Source organism: Mixophyes fleayi, chromosome 6 (genome assembly GCF_038048845.1).
Source record: "Mixophyes fleayi isolate aMixFle1 chromosome 6, aMixFle1.hap1, whole genome shotgun sequence".
NCBI lineage: Eukaryota > Metazoa > Chordata > Amphibia > Anura > Limnodynastidae > Mixophyes > Mixophyes fleayi.
The window spans coordinates 140031123-140047061 of NC_134407.1; the positions used below are offsets into that span (position 1 = coordinate 140031123).

A 15939-nucleotide genomic window follows, 5' to 3' on the forward strand; every position below is an offset into this window, starting at 1 on the left:
AAACCAGATCTAGTATCTAAATTTAAAGGGGTGCTTTTAGCACCTATCAGTTGCACTTTGGCAGCACATTTCTAGGTGCACTGTGAGCAATAAAAATAAAAAGCTTCAGACACTCTAAAGTGACATATGTAATAATGAGAGTGCTGATGCCCCCTTGGTCTGATAATTATAAATCAGGCAGGTACAAGAACTGTCAAGTGGGATTTGGATGCATTCTAAATTACAAATGGCAGTTTTAAAACCATGTGCTTAGTTAGTTATCATTTATAACCAAGAAGAAATACATGGAACGTGCACAGAGGGTTTTCAGCAAAACAGATGACGAAAAAGGACACGGGTAAAGTAGTACTTGCATTACCTACTTTTTTTGTTAAAAACCCATATGAATTTATGTTTTTTACCAGCTGGAAAGGCACTTCTAGTACCTTCCACAGAAAAAGCATATTTTGTAATAATTCTAAACCATTTCTAATGTTACCACAAAACCAGTTCCTAGTTTACTAATCACTTAGCACACTTCAATCTGCTATTGACTTAGCATGTGTGTGCTGTTGAGAGATGTCATTTTGGGCAGTTATTGTAGTAATAAAGAATCTCAGTGACTAAACAAGCTTTAGAAGGCTTATGGTTCTCCATAGGTGCTATTGCCAGAGGCTGGTAGTGCTTGCTGGGACTTGTAGTACCACAACTGGAGAGCCACGACTGCTGAGGAGAGAGCTGATCCCACTGCCTGTTACAGTTTCAATCACTGAAATAATAACCAGCAGCAACACATCTCACCTAAGTAACATTATACTGGGCGGAGCTAGACTGCTCAGGGGGGCGGTGTGACAGATGACCACGCCTTTTCCGGTAATGCAATGTCACTCTTGCGCGCAGGTTTCCAATGTGATGACGTCATGAGACGGGTGTACGGAAGTATGTCTATGGTCTGTTGCCGGTAACGGGATCGGTAACCATTCTGTCAGCGAGAATGTCCGTGAGGGCGGAGCCGGGCAGACATGGTAATCGCAAATCCCTTTCTCGGACATTGGGCAGCGGAGATACAGATAGTCCTCAAGTGTAATATAAGCTATGTAGGGGGAAATGGACAAGGGTGTCCCGTGGTGAGGATTACAGTAATGGAGTATGGCATGGTGGAGTGTAGGATACTGGTGGACGTCATATGGTGGGAGTGGAGGTACTAGACAAGAGCTCCATATGTTTCGGGGGGGGGGGGGGGTGTGTAATAGACGAGGGCTCCATATGGTTCAGAGGGGAGGTAATAGATGAAGGTGCCATATGATGGGGAGTGGGGTACTGGTGGGTGACATTGTGGGAGTACTGCTGGTTGTCATATGGTGGTTGAGTAGGCTACTAGACAGGGAGCACTATATGGTTTGGAGGTGGGTGATGGGTGTTGATGACAGTCGTATGGTGGGCAGTGGAGTGGTAGACCAGGGCTCCATATAGAGGGTGTAGGATTTGTGTCATATGTTGGGAAGTGGGGTACTAGACAAGGGTGCTATACTAGTTGATGGCGCCATATGGTGGCGAGTGTGGTACAGGATTACATAAGGTGGATAAAGGAGTATTATGATTTGAGGAGTGAGATGGCAGATGATGAGGATAATGATAACAGAGGGTGGTACATTGTAGGGAGTAGGAGCAAATAAAAAGGATCATGGTGAGTAGATAAATACCGAAAGTCTGTTGCTTATATAATATGTGTATAAAAAAACAATAGTAAATAAAAAAATATACCAAACACTCAGAGCTGAGCTTTATGCATTATTAAGTAGTGATAATTCAAAGTCGAATTGCATATACATATAACTTATATCTTTAAATGACCGGTTCTCTCAACTCCTTACTGGGAGCTAGAAAAAAAAAAAAAGTCAGGCCAAAAAAGTGATTGTACTGAGCGAGACACAATTAAAAATCCCAGTCTTCACTGTGCTATTCTATTAATATTCATAAGTAGCAAACAGACTCACAGTGACTTGCTTGGCTAGCAATGGGATCACATGAGGGTGGGATATCTGTCTATCGCACAACTCTTCAGGGAAGCTTAGCAAAATCCCAAACCACCTTAATCTCTTTGGGCTCACCTGTTACCTCTACACAGTTCACTCAAAACAAATTTATTCTCTTCATATACTCAAACAACCTTCAGACCTCAAAACCAACTTTGTGACTGAATTATACAGTCCCACTAAATGCTTTTTCGCATTGCAATCTGACTGGACAAAAACACAATGTGGCACTTAACCTCATGTATGAAACTGTTTTCCTATAGATTGTAAGCTTGAGAGCAAGACTGCTTTTGTCTATTTGTTAATACCTAGTCTTGTTTAATTATTGTTTGTTCCCAATTGTACAGTCCTGTGAAAAATGCTCGCGTTATATAAAAAATATTAATTGTAATAGTACAACATATTGTCCTACAGGCAGTGAATTCCGGAGGCGCAGAAAGCTTAGTGACATCCAGAAAGCACTAGGCAAGGACCCTCCAGATGTAGCCACACTGCGGCGCATGGCAATCAGTGAGGGCGGGCTACTTACTGATGAGATCCGATGTCAAGTCTGGCCCAGACTCTTGAATGTCAGCACAGAGGAACTGCCCCCTCCCCCAGGTATGATGATATAACTGTAGAGAGACAGCATAGGTATGGCACATATAAACAAATAAGTGAGTCGCACCAATAAAACGAATGATTCACAACCATGTCAGATGAGAAATGGTATTTAAACCATCAACTGAAATGCAGATCTAGAGACTCTCCAGAAACAATAATTAAAGGAATTACAGCTGTGGAAGGAATAATCTTATTTTTGGGAATCAAATCACAGCAAAAATGGTCACTTAGTCCAATTATGAGCAAAGAAGTACTTATCCTTCCATAGATTCCTTTAGTTGAGCAGAGAGCTCCAAAGTAAATGATCCAGAGAATCTTCAGTATTTGTAGGTGCTTTTCAAGTCCCATCAATAACTGTCAAACCCTGGGTTTGAAATAGATTAAAACACTCAAAAGAGACTGTCGGTGTTGGCTCACGCGTTTTACCGCCCACTTTTGGATCACTGGCGGTTTCATCAGATGTATGTAAGTCACGTAATATTCAGACACTGTTTATAAGATGATCTAGGGGAAGGTTTAAGAGTGATTATTTATTGCATAGTTCTGATCTGATCACATGGTCTCTGCAGGGCCTGAGCTGCGTGTGAACAATAAAGATTATGAACAGGTTCTATTGGACGTGAGACGCTCACTTCGACGCTTCCCTCCAGGTGAGATGTGGTAGTGATTAATGGGGAAATAAGAATTACTGTGCTGTACATCAGGAATGGGCTCCCACCTGCTCTTCATCTGTTTGTAAACTACATATTTTGGTATGCTCTGTCAGCTAGCTTACCATTAAATTAGAGATTCCAGTCTTCATTAAGATTTACCTGGACCCCATCCTCCAGCCCACAACTGAGTGTACTGAGGTCCCTCACTGAGGACCATATCTAGTCAGGTGGCTGCTTTAGCCAAGCTGCATTTAAAATTATTCCTGTCTCATTGACCTGAAAAGGTACAAAGTGAACAGTGGTGATTCTGAGAGCGGAAACCCCAGTATACCAGTTGAGGTATGGAAAGGGTGGAGGTTGGGTTTAGGTAAAAGAAAAATTATGTTAAGAAAACTGAAAATCTCCATTCATTGTGATGTTAAAATGCTACCCCATCCCCGCTGTGCACCTTGGTAGTTTGGTGGGGGTGTCTTGGCTTTCAGGAGTTGGGGTGAGGTTCTTATTTCTCTGTCTTCTCTCAAACACGGAGGTGTGCTGTCCGGTTTTGCCTCTCAGGGATGCCCTTAACGGAGCGGGAAGATTTGCAGGAGCAGCTGATTGACATCATCCTGCAGGTGTTGGCACGAAACTCGCAGTTGCACTATTACCAGGGATATCATGATATTGTAGTCACTTTCCTGCTGGTGGTGGGAGGGCCACTAGCTACTCTCCTGGTGGATAAACTGTCCACACATCACCTAAGGTGGGTCTGTTTGAGCCCTCCCGCACCTCGGTGATTGACACCTTCACACACCTTTCAGTCCTCTCTCACGTTTTTACTCTATACATTCATTCTCTATATACTCAGCCTTTGGTTCTTCAGCTGCTGTGGAAGTACCAATACCAGATAATTGTAATTTCTTAGCACTTGGAGAGCCACAGGTTACCCAAACCTGATATACATTAACCACGTTTTCATCTTTTAATGTTTAAGTTGAACCAGTCACCATAAATTAACTTTGTCCGATTCAGTTGTACATGCAATACCCTCACATATCTATTTACATTTTATGTGATTTAGCTATATTTTAGTAGTTCACAAATAATGTTTGGCCTTAATTCCTGTAGCATTGGGATAAAGTATTAAATTAGAAGTTCTTCTCCAGTTCCAACATATATTAGACAGTTCTTTCTTTTATAGAGTAATATAATTTATGTAGGAAAGACTGGTTATTTTATATTAAGCATTTTGGGGCCAATGTGTTCTAATTAAATTAATGAAAAGTGTAATATATGAAGGATATACATTTTCTTAGAAATCTTTCCTATGAATTCAATAACCACTCCCAGTATTTTTGTTAGCATCCCTCCAAGACAATCCTACACCCTCAAAGGCAAAAACATGTATATATACATTATAGCACCCACCACCAATACTGTAGCTCCCCCTCTTGTAATTTATCCTTGTCTGTGTCACATAAACATCTGTTTCCTGACAGGGATTTCATGGATCCCAGCATGGATAACACTAAACACATCCTCAACTACCTGATGCCCATTATAGAGCTTGTGAACCCAGCATTGCACGACTTCATGCAACAGTGAGTACAGCCAGCTTGTGAGCAGTGATATTCCTGAATACCTACATTCATAGTACAGTGGTGATTCTCCATGTCTTGTGTTCCCGGCAGGGCGGAGGTTGGCACTATATTTGCCCTCAGCTGGCTCATCACCTGGTTTGGGCATGTCCTGTCAGATTTCAGACATGTGGTGAGGTTGTATGACTTCTTCTTGGCCTGTCACCCGCTGATGCCCATCTACTTTGCAGCTGTGGTAAGGATGTGTAATCTGCTGATTTCAATGTCTTTGCTATGACTGAATATTGTACTTGAAGCCCAGTCTTGATCATGACTTTGGTTTTTATCAGAGAATAACATTTTAGATGAGGATGTCCTGCAGCACAAAATGGGATCTACAGCCTGCTTGAGTTGCCTTGCTGTCATTTATACAGGGTGAACTGTTCAGTTCCAGGACCCATGATGCTCACTACAACTGGAATGAGGTGCAAGCTAAAATGAGCCTAATGGAGCCCTATTTGCAGGAGCTATGCGTGTCCTGGAATTGAATAGCTCCCCCAGCATTCGGCTCATATAAATGACATACAAGGTGACTTGCGCTGAATTGATTTCCCCCATAATGTTATTTTCATGCTCAATGCCTAATTCCCAGTGAAATAATCCCTTCCTAAACTTTGTGTACATAAGTGGACTTTTAAGTGGTATGATATGTATCTTTGAGGAAGCTATCTGTATGCTCAGGAAATCTATTCCTGATCTGACACACACACATTTGCTTCTATTGGGGATATTGGGAGTAGCATTGCTGCAGCAAAATACTTTCTCTAGCAAGGAGAGGAATGACTGTATCAGTAAAGTTAGAGGTACAAGAGTATAGTGAAAGCCAGGCAAGTGTTTGTGGTAGGGAATTATTTGTTGGTAGGATATACAAAGGTGGTCTGTCTCCAAACCTGTGTGTGCTCGGATTCAGCATATTGTGAAGAGAAGGTATTGGTTGGGTTGGATCAGGTAAATATGTTGCTGGAGGGGAGGGACTCCGGAGTACCCAGCGGTCTATGTGGTAGATATTGATACCCAGTTAGAGGTAGATGGACAGTCTTCAAACATTATTTCAGGGAAATAGACTACCTCCAATGTAGTGTTTTCTAAAATACTACCTGTGCTTCAGCAGAAAGATAGTGGGAGTTGTTAATAGGTGGAGGAAAAGGTGGTGTATGAATAAATCTTTGAGGCTGTTTGAGAACTGGGCCAATTTATTTCTCAGCTACAGGCTTCACAGTAGAATGGGGTGTGTGCAGCTGTGCTGGGCAGAAGATGGTTAGACAGCTGGAAGAGATTTTATACTAGTTTTGGTCACATCGCAGTAAGAAGATCATAGGGGACTCGAGAGTGGGTGACCAGAAGTGGTTTGAGTAATATCTCTTGAAACTTTGGGACACTAGTGCATCCATAGCTCCAGCAGGGGCTGTCTCATTAAATCTGTCTGGGGACAGAGAGACAGATTTAATGCTGCAGATCACCCCCTGGTCTTGGGTGATGCTGGAACTTCCCAGCTATATCTCTGTAAACAGTTGTGGTCTGCTTCCCTGGGGTGCGACTGAGGTTGAAGGGGGAAAGAAGTCATGCGGAGGAGGGAGTGTCAGTCCTAGCTTGGAGGTTTATCCATTTAGTCTGACAAAGCTGGTTTGGGCAAAGATTTCACCACAGTCTTTACAGAGGTGGGAGGCTTATATGCTACCTCTCCTGACTATTAAACTAATTGTAAAAGGAGAGCAATGCAGCCTATCAATGGATCTGGATATTGTTTCTTGTCTTAATTTTGGGTAATTTTTCGCCCCGTTGCCTGGTTGATTATTTTATTGAGCTCAAGCCCAAAGAGGAGTTGCTACAAAAAGAGATTTTTTTTGTTAGGAAGCACTTTGGCTGACAATTTGGTCTCAAGATTACACTTCGGAGAGTTCAGAAAAAGTGTCATGTGTGAGTGTGCAAGCAACCTCCTGTGCCACTTCGCATAAAGTAGAGATTTTCCTCCAGAATTTATGCAGCTAGCTCAGCCAACTCTGAGAGGCAGGTAATGGAGAGACACCACTCCAGCTAATGCCTTGCTATGGTGAAAAAGGGGCCCAGAGGTTGAAAAGATGTACTTGCAGAACAGTTCCATGCATTTGTCCATAGAGTCCTCAAACAGTACTGCATCAGGGACCTGGATGGTGATGTTCTTGGGACAGCCTGGAAATAGAGGACAGGCCACCCAACACCATGCTGGGACTAGGATCAGCAGGATGAACAGCAGCGTAGCAGTGTTGGTGTGCATGGAAGCTGCACGGAGCGGCTTGTTAGTTTTTCTGAATTCTTCTGCTGTGGTGAAAGCTAGTCAGTGCCACAAGTGTGATGGAGTGTTAGGGGGTGGGGGCACAGTGAAGGAGAGCTGGGGTTACTCGTGTTTCTCACTAGGAAAGTGTAGAGGTGCTCTACAGTTGGAACATTGTCTACATGATGGAAATGTGCACAACCATGAGAACCACAAATATAGTAGTTAAAGCCTGTGGCAGTAACTAATATGCACAGAGTTAGCCTGTGAATAAGGGGAAACAAGAAAGAATAAAGAGCAATAAAATGACAGTCTGGAACGAGGTACACCTTCTAAGGACAAACTAAATTCTTTGGTTTATGGCCTGCAGGTGGACTTTGTGTCTGATTACTGTATAGTGCACCCTGTTTATCAGATCATTGGAATGATCACAGCAGCATGAGATAAGTGAGCTCATCTTGTTGGAGGCGGTCCACTTGTGTGATTGTTAGTGAGGACAGCCGCATGTGACAGGAACAGTCACATGCGGCTAAGGAAGAGGTCTAAACGTAATAAAGAAGACAAAGACTAATAAAAAGCATCACGGTCCCCAACAGTACAGAGTAGTAATGTGAGGCTCCTGTCACACTGATGCAGGAAGGTTGTGGTGTCAAATGTACCTATACAAATTTTATTCTATTGTCAACCTTCTTGGAGTCAGAGTTTTAACTCCTCGTCTTGTGCTTCCCAGTGTATTACACGAGAAATGTACGTACTTGTTATTTCTTGGGTGTCTGCTTTTACTTCTAAAGACAATTCATAGTCCACCAGTCGACAAAATAAACTAAGCCTTCAGAACTTTTGAGTCCAGATGAAGAAATGTATTTACTGATGTTGGCTGTTTAAAAAGTTCAGAAATATAGTTAGTTTACAGATCCCAGGTAATAGCATCTCACAGCAGTGTTGCTTTCTCATCAGTTCTTATTCTGTTAGTCATAAGCTTACTCATGAACATTTGTTATACAAAGAGAGGTTGGCAACCTGTGGCTCTCCAGCAGTTGATACTACAAGTCCCAGTATGCTTTCTGTATTTTGTGTAGATTGTTCTGCACAGAGAGGAAGAGGTGCTGGAGTGTGAGTGTGATATGGCATCCGTACATCATCTGCTGTCAAAAATTCCACAAGATCTGCCCTATGAGACCCTCATCAGCAAAGCCGGGGATCTGTTTGTTCAGTTTCCCCCTTCTGAGCTTTCCAGGGAAGCCACACAGCAGTACCAGATGGACAGGTGAGTACAGACAAGAGTTATAGAACAAATGTTACTGCAGCAGGAAGCTGAGTCTTCTAGGGAAGAAAGTGATTGAAATAGAATATACAGTGCTTTGAAAATGTATTCGGCCCTTATACTGTTTTTCACAGTTAAGAATCTCACAGCCAGGAATATCTATCTTTTATTTGTAAATTACACATTCAATTGAAATATTATTGGTTATCCACACCACCCATCCCTCCTTCAGTTAGAACACATCTGGCAGCTGTAAAGTCTCTACCATGAGAGAGGGGTATTTATATTTAGAAGTTAATGGACAGCAGGTGATCTTACAGAGGTGGAGTTAATAAACACATTCTCTGATCTTTGAGGTAATGTATTGCACTTATGCAAATTTTATACTTTTTCAAGGTATTGTATTGGGAGCAGCCAACAGTAGTGTTAAAACAATGCTATGTGCAATATTGGACTTTTAGCAGTTCTGACAGTTTCTTCCCTGGGACTACTACTGTTACCATATTATTGACTTCAGACTGCAGGATTTGACAACTGAGAATGGAGAGTGACACTTAGTGGGAGATTCATCAGATGAAAGTTTATGTGGCTTCTGATTGGCTCATGTCCAATCAGGTGCTTCATTGACTGCACACCGCTGTCCTTTTAGGTGCTCTCTCCCCTCCTTGCTGTCAAGGTCCAATGTCTTCAGTGAGGTAACATTTAGAGACCAGGGGATTGAGGGCATCATAGTGCTACTTAGGGGGTCCCTATAACTAGACAGGGTAAAAAGTTGTGTCAAAATGGACAAACCTTGCAAATTGTTAATTTTAATTGTGTAGATAATACAAATTCATATGTTATGTGATGTGTTCAATGTGTGACAACCATTAAACTCGCATATCCGTCTCCTACCAGGACTGCAGTGTCAACATTTAAAGACTTTGAACTGGCGTCCACACAGCAACATCCAGACACTGTTCTCCGTCGGCGTTTCAGAGACTCCATCCGTCCAGAACACGGAAACAAGTCCGTCCTTACCAAGCCACGTACTAATAGACTGGTAAAACTGGCAGTCATGGGATTAACGGTGGCGTTGGGTGCTGCAGCATTGGCTGTAGTGAAGAGTGCCCTGGAGTGGGCACCCAAATTTGAACTGCAAATTTTTCCATAACAGATTTTGAGGGGCAAATGTGGAAGCAGGATCCTCCAGTCATCTCATAGGAGTGGAGAACACATACCATACCTGTGCCTTTGTCCTCTTCAAAACCCCATGTTCATGCTGCTTACTCCTTCACAACACATGACTTTGTTTCATCACTTGCCACTATATACTGGAACCGGGACACGCGAGTGCTTGTTAAACTGTTCACATATGAAGACCCTGTGTAGTTCGGAAACTGTTCCACGCTTCCAGTGATGTACTTGGGAGTTCCCTGTGTAGATTATAGCTCTTGGCACATTAACCTGTGTATATCTGTACATATTATTGATTCACTTTATGATAAATATTTAACACCACTTCATGAGGTGTGATTATTGCACAGGCCTGAACTGGCTCTCTGTATCATACACAACATATGTTTGTTCTTGGGTAAAGTATTTGGAGCAATGCATTCTTATTGGATAACCAGCTCCTGTCAACTTCCCTGATACACTGCAGTGTACATAGTCTGTGATTATGGGAATCAATGCAAGCGATTAGATGGCTGATGGTCTGGACTAAACTATGCACACACTTGCACATGCAAGAGAAGAGGGAAGGAAAATGTGCATGCAGACACAGTTTATCATTATAGATTAGGATTCTGCAAAGAAGACCAGCACATAAATTCATAGTTGCAGACAGTAAGAGTATAAAGGGACACATCCTCAGGGATGACGTAGAGTAAAAAAAATATCTATATTTTTGTTGTAAATGCCATACAAATGGATATAATCTAGGTCGCACAGTGATTGTTGCTTCACAACGCTGGGTCCATGGGTTCCATTCCAGCTATATGTGAGGAGTTTGTATGTCTTCCCCGTGTTTGTGGGAGTTTCCCTCAGGTGTTCCATTTTTCTCCCACACTCATATACTGGTAGGTTAATTGGCTTATAGAATGAAATTGACCCTACTCTGTGTGCTAGATAATTTAACCTGTGAGCTCCAATGGGGCAGGGACAGATGTGAATGGTTAAACATTGTTTAATCTGTGAAGCGTAATATGTTTGCACTATACAAATAAAAGTTAATAATATAACTAGCATGAATAACCTTTGAACTGGATTTGTCACCAAGAATACATTTTACTGTGTCAGGCTACCAATTTGTTTCAGAAACATATATTTTAATAAAAGTTTCTGAGGCTCAATCACTAACATTGTTTTAATCCAAATTTGCTCCTAAATGCATAGTAACCAAACGGATATTAACTTTCATTTTTCAACTTGCACTAGACATACAAAACTAATGTCTGATTGAATGCAATGTCCTCTGTCACCTTTGCCACATCTCCATAATGGCATTGCCATTTCATGCAAATAAGAAAGAGGAGATGGGTACCAAAGCATTCTATTCATTTAAAGCCACGATTCCATGAAAAATGTTTTTGTTTAACATAAATTACTGTGGCAGGCTGTAAGAAGAATGCTGGTATTTGCCATTTTACCTTGGTTTGTTTCTTCCGGCTGCTATAAATGGTTTATAATTCTGCACAGTGCCCTGGACTATCATGGCAGCTACAGCCACATGGCACATGATGTAGTGAGCAGAGAGGCTTTACAATGCACATTCAGCTTTGTCTGCTCTGTAGATACTACACCACTCCCCCACCCCCCCTTCTGCCATCACATGACATGATGAAAGCAGTGAGCTGATATCTGGCAGCCATAGTTTTCAGCCTCCAGAGAGATTTTGAAAAGGATAAGATTTGTAAAAGGACAGCTAAGAAAAATGTAGCATGCTTAAAAGGTACTTAATGTGCTATTTAAACAAAAAAATATAAACATCTGTTTTGATTGTTTATCGTTTCTATCAAATAGTTACCCGCTATTTATTGTTGGTTAGCTGCCCTTTCCTTCTCGTTGTGGAACCTGCCTCCAACTGCCTACTTCTACAAATATAACTGGGGATTACAGATATATCATGGGAAGCCATACATGCTGGGATATATTACAGATAGGATGCAGGTAAGGTAGTCTTTATATATGCTACAGTGCAATTACTCTTTAATAAATATAGCCCATCCTGCCACTACCTTTACAGCAATGACAAGTTAACATATACTTTTATTACACAGAAGACATGGATAAATCCACAAGTGAAAGTATAAAACCTAGTTATGTTTTAGGACCAACCATATTCATTCATTTTAATTTTTCCATAGTTTTCCTAAAACCCTTTTTTTGAGGATACTTTTACTTAATGTTGAATCCCTTTCTCCAAGGTTGTAGGGTGATATTGAACCCTTAGGAGGCAGGGCACTGAAAAAAAGAACAAACACCACCTCTTACTTCTTTGCTCCAGTGATTTTTCTTTGTTTACGGTAAGTAGACAAATAAGGGAGCAGAGTAGAACAGATCCCACATATTTCTGGGTAGGTTTGTCTTTGTTGCCCTACTGCCTAAGGAAAGAGGATGGACTGACCACTGTGGTCATCTGGGACATTATTATTATTATTTATTTATAAGGTGCCACAGGGTCTGTAGTGCCAAATACAAAATAAGTAACAAATAGATGAGGTAATACACATAAGTAGCACAGATGAGTGTGAGTAATACTATGGAGACACACAGAAAGCAGCAAAAGACGTGACTGGACGTACGAGGGAGTCAGACAGTAGACAGATGTGGGACAATAGGTAAAGAGGACCCTGCCTGCGAGAGTTTACATTCTAGAGGTAGGGGTGGTGGGAGAAAATGGAGATGGCAAGCGAGGAAGAGGGGGTAAGGCAGTGGTTCCCAAACTTTTGCGGTTCACGGCACCCTTAGAGTCTCCAAATTTTTTCAAGGCACCCCTCAAAAATAATTACTGAGCAGTCCTGTTTTAGAAGTAGTTGGGTCAAAAACATGTAATAAGTATTTAGGTCAGGACAGAAATACTTATTTAGTTGTATGCAAAAATGCCCCCTCTACATCCAGACACACTGCCCCCTCTGCATCCAGTCACTCTGCCCCCTCTGATGCTGCCCCCTCTCACTGCCCTCTGTCACGCTGTCCTCCTCCTCTGCCCTCTGTCACGCTGTCCTCCTCCTCTGCCCTCTGTCACGCTGTCCTCCTCCTCTGCCCTCTGTCACGCTGTCCTCCTCCTCTGCCCTCTGTCACGCTGTACCCCTCATCTGCCCTCTGTCCCCCTCCTCTGTCACACTTTCCCCCTCCTCTGCCCTCTGTCACACTTCCCCCTCTGCATCCAGTCACTCTGCCCCCTCTCACGCTGCCCCCTCTGCCCTCTGTCACGCTGTTCCCCTCCTCTGCCACGCTGTACCCCTCCTCTGCCCTCTGTCACACTGCCCCCTCTGCAGCCCTCTGTCACGCTGCCCCCCTTTGCAGCCCTCTGTCACTCTGCAGCCCTCTGTCACTCTGCCCCCCTCTGCTTCCCTGCTGTCCTCCTCTGCTGCCCTCTGTCCTCCTCTGCTGCCCTATGTCCTCCTCTGCTGCCCTCTGTCCTCCTCTGCTGCCCTCTGTCCTCCTCTGCTTCCCGCTGTCCTCCTCTGCTTCCCGCTGTCCTCCTCTGCTTCCCGCTGTCCTCCTCTGCTGCCCGCTGTTCTCCTCTGCTGCCCTCTGTCCTCCTCTGCTGCCTGCTGTCCTCCTCTGCTGCCCTCTGTCCTCCTCTGCTGCCCTCTGTCCTCCTCTGCTGCCCTCTGTCCTCCTCTGCTTCCCACTGTCCTCCTCTGCTTCCCGCTGTCCTCCTCTGCTGCCCTCTGTCCTCCTCCGCTGCCCGCTGTCCTCCTCCGCTTCTCCCAGCCATAAAAAAAAAGAGCACATAAACTTACCAATCCGTCGGGCGCCGGGACCCAGCAGCCTCCTCTCTCCCGCAGCTGTCACTGACGTCGATATTCAGTGACAGCTGCGGGAGAGAGAAGACTGCTGGGTCCCGGCGCCTGGCGGATTGGTAAGTTTATGTGCTCTTTCTTTTTTTTTTTATGGCTGGCCCGTGGCACCCCAGTGACAGTGCCGCGGCACCCCTGGGAGCCGCGGCGCACAGTTTGGGAACCGCCGGGGTAAGGGATAGATTGGTTAGGAGGTGGTAGGATAGGCAAGTTTTAAAAGGTGAGTTTTGAGTGAGCATTTGAAGGTTGGAGGAGAGTCTAGTGCAGTGGATTCCAAACTTTTTCAGTTCAAGGCACCCTTAGAGTTTCCATAATTTTTTCAAGGCACCCCTAAGCCAAAATAATTACCAAGTAGTCCCCCGCCTTGTTTACTACTAGCCCTGGCCGAGGCACCCCTGTGAGATCACCGAAGCACCCCAGGGAGCCTAGGCGCACAGTTTGGGAACCACTGGTCTAGTGAGATGGGGTAAGGAATTCCAAAGATTAGGGGTGACATGGCAGATGACTGCGGAGTACAGCAGACCTTGAATGGACAAATGGAATGCATTCCTGCATTATGGCTCAATGTCAGCTTGGGAGAGGATGAAACTTTTCAGGGCATGCTGTGAAAAGATAGCTTGTATCCATAATTGATTATGCGGTATACCCCAGGGTTAGAAAATGAGCAAAAACAAGAGTTATTAAAGATTAGGTGGTGAGAATGAACCACTTCCATGTCCTTGTGTCTCAACCAATGTTCCAGAGGACTTATCATTGTCAGAAGTCTTAGGGGTGTACTCAATTAAGACGGCAGACTACGGTTACGCACATAAAGTGCCAATATAATACTGCAACATCATGGATTGCGAAGTTGTAGTAATGGGAAGTGTGGAGCCGTGCATAAATGTGTTCTGTTCTCTTAATTGAATATCAATTATCAATTCATAATGTTTTTGATTATATTCCCTAACAAAAAGAGGGGATTTGAGCCAGAGGACTCTGTGTGCCACCACCAATTTAGTCCATGATTTGGCTGCTATGGTGGTGGAATCATGGGTGTCATGTTCCCCAATGGAGATGGCAGTAGCTGATGGGAAGTGTTGGTCCTCTATTGTCATTCCTGGGGAGCGTCTTGGTAAGTTAGCTCTTAATTTAAAAACACATGAATATATAGGGACTCTCACCCTATTAGCATTTGCAAATATGTGTAAAAAAGAGCATAATGTGGGCCAGTGTGTGACAGTATAGTGGGGTCCTATTGTTCTTATTCAATAGATGGTGGCAGATAGCAGATAAGTGTGTATGGGTGTGTGAGCGCTGTTTGGGTGCGATTCAGCAAGTCTATAACCTGTGTGATAGGTGAGTGAAAGACAGGAAACAACTCAAAGTCAGGGACACTGGGAGTGCTGACACCCTTGTTTAATTTAGATTCTCCCATCTGCCTTCCATTGGGGGGAAGAGTGGCAGAAGTCCTAAAGTCATTGAAGGTCCTATTGGAATGGATTATGCCTGAGCTTGCTCTGTGATCATAGTTCATCATCAGATTTAAATATGGTCTTTCAGTGCCTCCACTTCAATTTTATAACTATGTCCTGTGAAACTACAAGTCCCAGGATGGCCTGCCAGCTGTCAGTCGGCTATCTACTGGCAAAGCATGCTGACACTTGTAGTTTCACAACACCAGGAGAGCCACAGGTTGGCCAGGCTTGACCCATAACTATAACCCTTAAGTTGCATTCCACTTTAACAATGTAACTATGAATGCAAGTTTTCTCCACAGGATCATCATTTGGCTTTCTTATCACACTACATTTAACTCTGTTTATTAGTTATCTGCTTTTAGGCTCTGAGGGCTAACCTCTTTCAAGTTTCTTACTACTGTGAGTTACATCAGTAGGAGCCTAAGTCCTTGTTATGCAAAATCTTCAATGTGTGATGTGACCTTTATTCACTTTAAATACTAGATATTACTTAAAGTTGGATTATACTATTTCAGACATTCATTACTATGCAGGGGTTGTTGTGGACAACTATCCTCAGTTATTTCTCAAATTCTACCTGACAATGGTATCACTTCCGTAAGGTTCAGGAGTGGTATTCATTAACGTCTTGTTGTTTTCCTTATTCCCCAACCTGGTTTTACTTCCTTCCCCCCCCCTTCTCCTGTTCGTCCAACAGTGCTCGCCTACTTCCTCCTATTCAATATGGCTTTTAGAAGCTGGAATAAATATGCTTGACAAAAATCTTGTGTTTTACAGCTATTACATCCCGATAAGATAGTAGCCTACAAGAAATCCTCTTCAAACAAGACTCAGCCCCATCTTTACACACTCGTCTCTACTCTATGCTTATAGTAATATCCAGACCGGCAAATAAAAAGAGTAGCTATATTGTTCTGTAAGAGACTACCACTTTCCGCTGTTACATAGCTCTCATTGAGGGAGGGGACAGGCTTCCTGGTCACGGGTAAAATTTTATCCAATTACTTACATTTGTAAACATATATGCTCCAAACCAGGGTCAACCATTGTTCCTTAGTAAAATGATGA

At 43.2% G+C, this 15939-nt stretch overlaps 1 protein-coding gene across 1 annotated transcript; it reads left to right on the forward strand.

Moving 5' to 3' along the window:
• Positions 1-836: 836 nt before the first annotated feature.
• TBC1D20 (TBC1 domain family member 20) lies at positions 837-10637 on the forward strand. The gene is made up of 8 exons (XM_075176532.1): positions 837-1004; positions 2430-2615; positions 3188-3268; positions 3827-4013; positions 4750-4851; positions 4942-5083; positions 8218-8405; positions 9300-10637. Exons 1-8 carry the CDS (start codon positions 974-976, stop codon positions 9553-9555), a joined length of 1173 nt encoding a protein of 390 aa, XP_075032633.1. The 5' UTR covers positions 837-973; the 3' UTR covers positions 9556-10637.
• Positions 10638-15939: the final 5302 nt, after the last annotated feature.